Below are 11028 nucleotides of genomic sequence, written 5' to 3'. Positions count from 1 at the left end.
CGCCGAAGAGCCAAAGTGAGATGGTGCGTCTCCGGGGATGAAAATTGCAAGTTCTTCCATGCATTGGCCAACTGTCAAGCTCGTCGTAATAAATTTAAGGTTCTAGTTCATACTGGGATAGAGCACTTTCAGAATGGCCATAAGCTTGCCATTGCAACTGAGTACTTTTCTATGGTCCTGGGACAACCGGCTGTTTCCTTGCCAATGGTGCAGCTCAGCTCCTTGTACATGTCCATGGATCTCTCTAGGCTTGCGGCCCCTTTCTCCTGGGCAGAGATCGCTGAGGCCATCAACAAAGCCGCGAACAACAGGAGCCCAGGACCTGACGGCTTCACTAACGAATTCTATAAGGCTTTCCAACATCTCCTCAAGGATGACTTACTCAGGTTTTTTGAAGATCTGCACAGTAACAATGTAAACCTTGACGGTATCAATACTGCTTATATCACTCTGCTGCCCAAAAAGGATACGCCCTTGGAAATAAAGGACTACATGCCCATCTCTTTGGTTCACGGCTTGTCCAAGCTTGCTTCCAAGGTCATGACAAATCGGCTACAACGGCAGATTCTGGCTCTTGTACATTCTCTGCAGTCTGGGCTTCTGAAAGGTCGCTCCATTGTTGAGAATTATATGTTGGCTGCTGAGTTAATCCAATGTGCCCACAAAAGAAAGCGGTCTGTCATCGCTTTGAAGTTGGACTTTCACAAGGCCTTCGATAGCGTCAGTTGGGATTGTTTGAAACTAATCATGGAGGCAAGAGGCTTTCCCCAACCTTGGAGGCAATGGGTCTCCAACCTCCTCTCTTTCGGGCGCTCAAGGGTTATGATCAATGGCGAGCTGCCCCCCCCCCCATTCTTGCGAAGCGTGGCTTTCGGCAGGGTGACTCCATGTCACCTTGCCTCTTCATTCTGGTGGCAGATGTTCTACAAAGGCTGTGATGCCTGCACTATCAGAATGAGACCCTGCAACATTCGCTCGGCTCAGATCAGTTTTTTCCGGTGCTGCAGTACGCGGACGGCACTTTAATTATCTTCAAGGGGGATCTTGAGCAAGCCACGATTACCAGGGATATCCTAACCTCCTTTTCGGCCTTCTCAGGCTTAACCATCAATTTTCACAAGAGCACGTTAGTGCCTGTCTCGGTGGATGCAACCATGGCTTCGGATATTGCTCAATTGCTTGGCTATCCTATCTCCTCTACACCATGCAGGTACCTTGGTCTACCTCTGTCACTAACTAAGATCACTCATGGGATGTTGTTTCCAGTTCTTCACAAAGTGGATCGCAGGCTCTCGGGTTGGCTGGCCACCTTTTTATCTCTTGGCGGGAGGCTCACGCTCGTCAATTCAGTGCTAGCCGGCATATCGAGGTACCTTATGTCCTGCTTCCCTTGGCCTAAGGAGTCGCTCGCTTCCTTGGAAAACCTGCTGCGTGCTTTTCTTTGGCAGGGCAAGAACAAGGTTAAGTGGGGCCAGTGCCTCGTAGCTTGGGACAAGGTCACTCTCCACCGCCAACATGGTGGCCTGGGGGTCAGAAATCTGCAAGCACACAATCACGCCATGCTTTGCAAGTTCCTATCCAAGATACTGCAGCACTCAAACATCCTTTGCTACCAGTGGTTCGCTCTGCAATATTGCCAGGCTGCAATACCTCTTGGGCCCTCCAGTCGAGACACTGCCATGTGGTGTGGTTTCAAGGATCTCATTCCCATGGTCATAAACTTTTCATGATGCACCCTGGGCTTGGGCAAGCTCATCTCCTTCTGGCATGATCATTGGGTGGAAGCAGGCAGACTCTCCCTGCTGCTTCCTATTCTCTAGTCCTTCGCCAGAAACCATTGTTGCTCAGTTAGCTCACGGTTCTCGGACGGTGCCTGGTCAGTGCAACTCCACCCCCATCTCTATCACTCTGCTGAGCACGAGTTACAACTGCTGCATCATCTCATTACTCCCCTGGCTCCGGTTGACTTGGGCAAGGATTTGTGTTCCCTCTCGGTTTTTGTTAAACAGATCAACACGGGCTACTTCTACCATCTGCTGACCTTCCGGGGTGCTTTCTGTGCTTTCCACGATTGGTTCTGGGATGCGTTGATCCCCTTGAAGCACAAAACCTTTCTTTGGTTAGCTTTTTGGGGCCGGTTAAACACCAGAGACAACATGATCAAGAAGCATTGGACGGCCGTTGTTGCACACTCGGGTTGTGATATATGCCCAGCAGTGGAATCAGTTCATCATATAATGCTACACTGCAGGACGGCGTCTACCCTCTGGCACCACCTCCGTTTGGCACCGTTGGCTGCTAGATCGCCCGATATGCTCTCCTTCGTCCAGCAAGCTGCTACTCGGTTGCAGTTCAAGCGCAAATGGAACGTGGCTTTTGCTGCCTGTGCCATCGCTCTTTGGCATGCACGCAACGATCGTGTTTTCAACTCCAGGACATGGACTGACTCTTATGTCAGATTCTATGCTGCAGATTTGATTCGACTTTGGCGCCACAGGTCCAAGAAGCAACAAGATAAGAAGGACCTCATGTTTTGGGGCAACCTCGTAGCAGCATAGTCACATAAGTTTCCTCTTATTGTTCTTTCTACTACCTGCCTCACCCCACACCTCTCTTTTTTTTCTTTCCTTGTTGGTTTGCACCAAAGTGCATTCCACAAGCTTCATGTAACCACACGTTGGTCCTCAGGCTTAGGCCTGCTTTGAAATATAAAGGTGGCCTGGTGCCCCTTTCTTTTATTTATTTTTAAAAAAGGTTGCATAGGGATAGGTGTGCGTAGGTGCGTTGATAGAAACGAGTGTATGTACGTGTATGTGGGCATCTGCGTTGTATCATACTCCCTTCTTTTCGGTTTATAGGGCTTATTTCAAAATTTTAGTTTTTCCATTTTATAAGGCTCAATTTAATTGTTCCCCATCACATGTTCAGACTTCAAGGTGCATTAAATCATTACATGCAAATATTAAAAGAAAACTGACCAAGGCATGCACTTTATGCATGCATGCATTGCAATTAATGCATTCGTAAACATAATTTTTTAAGAAAAACAAAAGCATTAGTTGGGTGCTTTTGCAAACTACAAAAAATATTCCACCAGTTATCATCTATCTTGGTTGGTGAGATTTTTAAATTGAGACTTATAAACTGGAAAGGAGGGAGTATAAAAAAATACATGTAAATTACTAGGATTCGAAAAGTGCATGTACGAGGACGTGCGCAGAGCATGGCTAGATTATCGCTAGTAACAACGAGAAACGCCCTGAGGCATTTGGCGCCATCCAGCCGGCGGCGAAAAGGTCGCGGCGCGATGGGTTCCGACTTCCGACACTACGCACCAACTGCCCCTTTGTCGTCTCGACACCGTGTCGCGAGGAGTCCTTGTTTAGCCGGCGTAATCTTTTGCTGCCGATTGGCGCCGTGAAGTATACCGGCAAGTGGGTGGAGAGAGTCTCAACCCGCCAGGCTGCGACAGACATATAAAAGAGCCGACGAGGCCGAGGAGGCAGCTAGCAGCATTCCAGCAAACCGTCCCGCGGGTGTTGACTCTGGTAGAGGAGGAGGAGGTGGAGGAGGATGGCACCGCCGCGACACGTGTGCGTGACCGGCGGCGGCGGGTTCATCGCCTCGTGGCTCGTCAAGCTGCTCCTCTCCCGGGGCTACGCCGTCCACGCCACGCTCCGCGACCCATGTATGTCTTGCCCCGGTATTATATTATACCCGGTCTGATGACCCTCCGGCCAAGTTGGTAATGGCGGGGTGCTGTTTCAGGTGATCCCAAGAACGCCCATCTGATGCTGCTGGACGGGGCGGCGGAGAACCTGCGGCTGTTCAAGGCCGACGTGCTCGACCGCGCCGCGCTGGCCGCCGCCGTCGAGGGGTGCGAGGGCGTCTTCCATGTCGCGACCCCTGTGCCCGTGGATAAGCTCGTCGATCCTGAGGCAAGTATATACATCTGCCAATTCACCGTGTGCGGTGCGTCGTACTGTTATTAGTTCACAAATTTGCATAATTCCCACGATTTCTTCGTGCATCCGTGGAGTCTCCCATAACCGTAGTAGCATCAGCCATCAGGAAATTGTTCAACGGAATATTGGTTTTTCTATTATTCTTGTTGTCGTCGACGCAAATATAATTTTACCATTCGATCGATATCTACTTATGTCTGGTTTAATTTACCCCACAAAAAAAAGTCTGGTTTAATTTAAAAATATTTCTACTTCCTTTTTTTCAGGAACTAATAATATATTTTTTGAGGAACAGATATATCCACTTCTGCATACAAATTTGCTTCATTAGATTCACTGTAAAATACAGTATATTATAAAGCTAATACATATATTTGATATCGTAGATCAGATTTTTTTGAGTTAGCACAATCTTATTAGAACTTCAATTATTTCATAGTGGAGTGAGTAAAAACATTTTATGACGTTAATCATGGTTGTATATTTGTAAATTTTGGTGTGAAAACATAAACACGTCCTCTCTCAGTCTCTGTATACAGTGAAAGCATATGGTCATATTTTGTATACAAAATATCATATTATTCAAAACTCGTTTGTACCAAAAAAATCAAAGGAAGTCTATAGTAATATTTTCGTGCAATTTGGCTATTTTCATACTTCCGCAAAAGAAAACCATGTGCATACTTAAATATATTCACAAGTGTTTGCATGGATGTTGTCCCGTCATCTTCCATTCTAGCCAAAACATTTGCAAAAAAGAATAATCATTTCAGGACAATAACATGCCTGAAGTTTAAACCACACTAAGAAAAATACCATCTTGCTGTATAAATAGGTGAAATAAAAGGTGCCATACATCTTATTTTGAGAAACAAGTCAAACACCGTCTCTTCGTCATTGCTTTATTTAATCCAACACCACCATGTTCCTACATACATATGCCATAGTTTCATAATTTCTTCTTGCAAAAAAAGAAAAGTTCATACATATGCATGTTGCTTTTCATGAGCACTGTGGCTCTTTTTTCTTTCTGTTTAAACAATGAGCACTCTAGATCTGCTTGCTCTCCACTTAAAGGACCCCTCGATAACTAAATAAATGAAAGGTCCACCACCGGCCAGACGCTCATACATATGCCATAGTTTCATAATTTTAGAAGCTCCTCTACATTGAGGGCCGGGATTCTCTGATTAACATGGGATTTTCTAACAAATCTCTCTATTTCATTTGTATTGTGTTTTTAGTATATAATTGATAATTGACAGAGATAGATACTCTTGGAAGAATGTGACTTACTGATGTTGAGACTATTACAAGCGTTGTTGGAATTGTGAAATCTTTAATGGTATGATTCTAATCTTGTGCCAATTTAAACCGTGCAGTCGGAAGTAATTATGCCTGCTGTCAAGGGCACCTCGAATATTCTAGAAGTTTGTTCAACTATGAAGGTTCAGAAAGTTGTGGTGGTGTCATCCACTGCTTCTGTTCATTTCAACCCGAACTGGCCTCAGGATAAACCCAAAGATGAGAGTTGCTGGTCGGACAAAAACGTGTGCATGGAAAATGAGGTTAGTATGTTTGAAGTTCAGAAAAAACGTCGGTCGCAACGTGCATTGTGATGTAAGAAGCCTATTATACAGGAGTAGGAAACACACACAAACATTCCATGTCGCACGCACAGTCTAGACTTTCCATCTGAACTCTAAAGACACTTAGTGATAGTAATTAGGAGCGTATTCGATCACCCATATTAGAACTCTAAACTTTTTTTCCCTCGATCCCCGCTGGCGAGGCCGTGAGTTTGCCTCCTCTCTGCCTACCACTCTAGCGGCCGGTGGTGGGTATATGAGCGGTGAAAACAGTGTGTTGGCGGCTCGTTCCAGCGTCAACAATGGTCATTCGGTGGTTGTGTCAAAGTTTTATATATTTGTTGTGTAATATCCCTGTCGTATTTCAGTTTTATTCTCTAGTCCCAGGGCTAAGTTCAACTCTTTACAATTTTGGCTGGCAGCTTTGGTACTTCCTTGCAAAAACTGTTGCTGAAGAGACATCCTGGGAATATGCAGAAAAGAATGGGCTAGACATCGTAACAGTATGCCCTTGTATTGTTTTTGGTCCACAACTACAACCTGTTGTCAATACCACCAGCGAACTTCTTCTCTATCTTATAAAAGGTCCCCGCATCATATCCTGTTCTTTTCCATTTTTTTATTTGTAGTAATATCACTTATGTCTGACAAACAGGTCATGTTATGGAGTGGCTCATCCACTAGAATTTTGAAGGGGAAAACATGAAAAATCTTATGGTGTGTCTTCGAAGAACTACTTATCTCGTTTTTTGTCTACTAACTTTTTGTCAATTTCATTGCAGGAGGTCCTAACGCGATGAACGACGTGATGTGGGAGATAGTCGATGTCCGTGATGTGGCTGATGCTTTGCTTCTGGTATACGAGAAACCAGAATCATCTGGAAGATATATCAGTGCACCAAATTACATTACCACAAAAGCCATGGTGGAATTGCTAAGGAAGGCGCACCCTAACTACAATTACGTGAAATGGTGGGTCTCTTACCATGCGTTCCTTGTATGCAGCAAATGGCGCATTCTGTTTCCATGGTTTGAACAGCTCTCTTTGTTTCTTGCAGCAAGACTGATGTGGAACATAACTCTCCCATCTCACTGACCTCGTCGGAAAAATTGAGAAATCTGGGTTGGAAGCCAAGGAAATTGGAGGAGACGCTCCTGGATAGCATCGAATACTACCAGAAGACGGGGCTTCTGCAGGATGCCGAGGGAGAGGGATACTCGTACCACCTTCCTGAAATGTTCAGCTTTTTTCATGCTGCCGAGTAATAAAATCGAGTGTGGTAGCGGTGGTGCGAGTGCTTCCACATATGCCATTGTGCTTGTGGAAATGTTGAATGGTATCGTTGGTGACCATCCGATGAGACAGGACTGGAAGTGTTTAGACGATGATGCCTCCAATGTAAAATATTTGATTTTGTAAATCCTCCAATGTAAAATATTTATCTGCACTATTTTCTTTCACATTTATCATTTTCGTACATATGTGCAGATCTATTTATACATATTCTTTTTTCATCCTTTTTGAAAAAAAAACATATTCTTTTTTCGTTTCTACCAGTCCACATATGTATCAATTTGAATGAACTCAAATTTGATCCTTTGTTAAGTATTACTCATGTGTCCACCCTCGTCTCCAACGCTCAAAGTGTTTTCATCAAAACTCGGAGCATCCACAGCAACTTCATGTATGTTCGAAACCTTGCGCGCCTTCACAAGAGCAAGACCCCCTCCCTGCTATTCAAGTTCGACATTCGCAAGGCCTTTGACTCTGTCAAATGGGAGTATTTGCTTGACCTCCTTCGGAGACGAGGTTTCCCAAGCAAATTTCGAGAGTGGATTGCGGCACTCCTATGTTCCTCATCTTCGAGGATCCTCTTGAATGGGGTACCTGGTGCTCCCATCAAGCACGGCCAGGGGCTACGGCAAGGGGACCCCGTCTCTCCACTCTTGTTTGTCATAGCTATTGACCCCCTACAACGTATCCTCGACATAGCGACAAAAAAGGGGCTGCTTCATAAGCTCCGAGGCAGAGGTGTCATGGTGTGTACCTCCCTCTATGCGGACGACGCAGCCGTGTTTGTAGCTCCGTTTAAAAGTGATGTGGACAACCTTGCGACTATTCTGAGGGGCTTTGGGGATGTCACCGGTCTGTGCACCAATTTTCATAAGAGTTCAATGGTTCCGATTCGGTGCGGTAACCTTGACTTGGGGCAAATCACCCAACGGTTGCCAGCTGTTAGAGCCTCCTTCCCGCTGCGATATTCGGGCCTATCGCTCTCTGTGTGGAAGCTAAAGCTCGTTGACTTGCAATTCCTTGTGGACAAGGTGGCAAGTAGATTGACAACATATGAGGGCCAGAACATTACCATCATTGGGCGCGCGGCTCTTGTCAAGTCGGTACTTGCTTCCCAAGTGATCTACTTCATCACGCCGCTTGTCATACAGCCCACCATCCTTCAAAACATCGACAAGCTTGAGAGGGCCTTCCTATGGTCTGGGTCAGATAAGACAACCGGAGCAAAATGCAAGGTCAATTGGAATATTGTCAGTCGACCGCTTGCTTATGGTGGGCTTGGGGTCCTTAACACCAATAAGTTCGCGCGGGCTTTGAGACTGCGGTGGCCTTGGTATGAATGGAAGGAGCCAACAAAATTGTGGGTTGGGAGAGGTAACCCGTGTGATGAGGAAGATCTCAACTTCTTCTATGCTAGCACCACAATCAAGGTCGGGAATGGGGCGAAGACACCCTTCTGGGAATCCCCTTGGATTCTTGGGCGCAAGCCCAAGGACATTGCTCCTCTCATCTATGAGTCTTCATCGCGGAAACATTGGAAGATACGGGAGGCCCTCAAGGAAAACGCGTGGATCCTCAAAATCAGGCCACCTGCGGTTGTTTCCCCCCAACATGTAACACAATTCTTCACCCTTTGGATGCTTCTGCATGAGGTGCATCTTGATGAGCTTGCTGAGGATGACATAGTATGGAAACACTCGGACTCCGGGCATTACTCTGCGGCCTCTGCCTACAGGGCACAATTTTTGGGTTTGGTCCTCTCCCCCATGGACCAAATGGTTTGGAAGCCTTGGGCCCACCGAAGGTCAAGTTCTTTGCTTGGCTCGCACTGCAAGATAGAATTTGGACCGCCGACAGAATGGCTAAGCGGGGCTGGCCAAATTTTGGCCCTTGCCCCTTGTGTAGGGGAGTGCAAGAATGTGGAACACATCTATTCTTCAGATGTCGCTTCACGTTGAGGCTTTGGAATTTGGTTATTCAGAAATTTCTCATACACGACATGGACACGTCGGCGTGGAGCTCCTTCGACTCAGTCAAGACATGGTGGGCGAGCACGAGCGCCGTGGGCACCACCAACCGAAAAGCGAAGGCCTCGATCACCATGCTTGTGTCATGGGTCATTTGGAATGAGAGAAACGCAGGAGTGTTCCGGCATAAGAGCACGCCTCCGCCAATTCTGCTCAACACCATCGTCGACGAGGCAAACCTTTGGATCACCGCCGGGGCAAAGAAGTTAGGGTCTTTTTTGTTGCGAGAATAATTGCCATGCCGTATTCTGGGTGTATGTTGTAACAAACTCTTCTCTCTTTATTTAATATATGAGGCAAATCTTTTGCCTCCGTTTCAAAAAAAATAAATCCATCCCTTGATGTACAGGTACATACCTCACTACTTTCACGTTCTTTTAGGTGATGGTACTCTCAAGTGACATTCAAGGAAAATATGATACATGTATCTCAACTACTGGAGCGTTGTTTTTTTTTTTGCGGGGTGTTGTATATTTTTCTTTATGATATTAGATCTTAATTTTCTTCATTGCTAATATTATCATCCCTCAAGAAATCTTTACTGTCCCCGCAAAAAAAAAAGAAATCTTTACTGACATATGTAGTATAACGGGTCATTATTGAATTTGTTTACTTTCTGAAGGTTACAAAATGCCCATTTAAAGTTGCAACTGCTACGGTATAGTGTACATGCGTACTCTTTACTCACAAGCAATGCAAGTACGGAATATTTGTATGTCAAAAATAGTAGCTTTTGATTTAGATAGTTTCCTTCATACATAAATCATCTGCAATTAATCTCTATATTCCCGCCGCAACGCGCGGGGAAATTACCTAGTTTAAAAAAATTATTAACTTCTTAAAGAATGGTGATCATTTTTTAAAACTTGTGATTCTTTTCCAAAATATGTATTTTAAAACTCGCGATTGTTTTCCTAATTGTGAACTTTTTATAAGCTCGCAGATTGTTTTTGATTTTTAAGAACATTTTCCAGGTTGATGAACATTTTTCTAATACACAAACAAATTTTAAACCCACAAACATTTTTTTTGAATTAATAAAAATACAAGTGAGTGAACTGTTTTTAAATACGAGAACATATTTTGGTACCAGCATGCCAACCAATCCACCTGAAACCGGACTATCACGATCATTCACGCAAAATGACCGGTGTGTATTGTTGCTTGTGCATATACGTGGAAATGCAGTACCACCAACTGTATCAAAGGAAAGAGTGGCATCATATTGGTCACTGTGCACAACATCTACTTACATGATGTAGTAGACTCTTCGTTCTAGTCAGGCAGTCGAAGATTGATGTTTTTTTAACACAATATAGACGCAAGCGCTCATATATACGCGCATACACTCACTCTATTTTTCAACAAAGGAAATATATTAATATCGTGGAGATACCAATTACACACAGCCTCTACAACAACGCAATGTCGTAAAAACATTACGGATGCACACAGTCAAAGACAATAAAAGAAGAAGAAGAAGAAGAAAAAGAAAGATCTCGCAACAATGATCAATTTCTTGTAGTTGCAGCACGAACCATCACCTAGACAACACCTGAAATCTCAATTCTCCAAAAGCGACACCTTCAAAAAGAAAACAATGCAAAACACCGTCATCGTCTGATCCTAAATCTTAGTTCACCCTGGAGAAGATCCGCGCTCTTAAAATAATGTCTTCAACAAAGTCACTACCAGACACAACTAATTAAAATCAGACCTTGGGTTTCATCCTAAAAGCTAAGACTCTGTACTTCGCTTGATACACTCACTATATAAACACACACACATCCTACCGTATGAACTTTGAAGATCGAAATGGGTACAAAATAGTGCCAGCGCATGTTGATCTGTGCGCTATTTGAGCGCAAAGCAGTCAAGTTGCACATGAATGCCGGAGTTTCAAATCCATAGTTTATACATGGGCGTGCTCCATGCTGAATCTTTGCGTGTCAGAAATCATAAACAGCTCCACGTGAGTTCCAGATCGAGATTCTCATCTACGGGCCGCCCGAAGTTTCATTATATTAGCACTGATAAACAAACCCTGATTCGTACTACGTGCGTGTGCCCAGCAAACTTCGCTCCAACCTGTACTTGTAGTAGGCTGCTTTCCTGACCCGGTAGCTAATTACCCGTCGTTGAGCATTCCTGCC

The 11028-nt window shown here is 44.7% G+C and overlaps 1 protein-coding gene across 1 annotated transcript; it reads left to right on the top strand.

Annotated features, from left to right (window-relative positions):
* The first annotated feature begins 3403 nt into the window (after positions 1–3403).
* Positions 3404–6995, top strand: LOC125556275 (phenylacetaldehyde reductase). Its single transcript, XM_048719045.2, has 6 exons — positions 3404–3688; positions 3769–3938; positions 5348–5533; positions 5977–6139; positions 6337–6526; positions 6613–6995. Exons 1-6 carry the CDS (start codon positions 3574–3576, stop codon positions 6818–6820), a joined length of 1032 nt encoding a protein of 343 aa, XP_048575002.1. The 5' UTR covers positions 3404–3573; the 3' UTR covers positions 6821–6995.
* The last annotated feature ends 4033 nt before the right edge of the window (positions 6996–11028 follow it).

The sequence above is a fragment of the Triticum urartu genome, chromosome 5A (assembly GCF_056163025.1).
Source record: "Triticum urartu cultivar PI428250 chromosome 5A, HENAU_Tu73, whole genome shotgun sequence".
NCBI lineage: Eukaryota > Viridiplantae > Streptophyta > Magnoliopsida > Poales > Poaceae > Triticum > Triticum urartu.
This window is presented reverse-complemented; position numbering and strand designations above follow the sequence as displayed.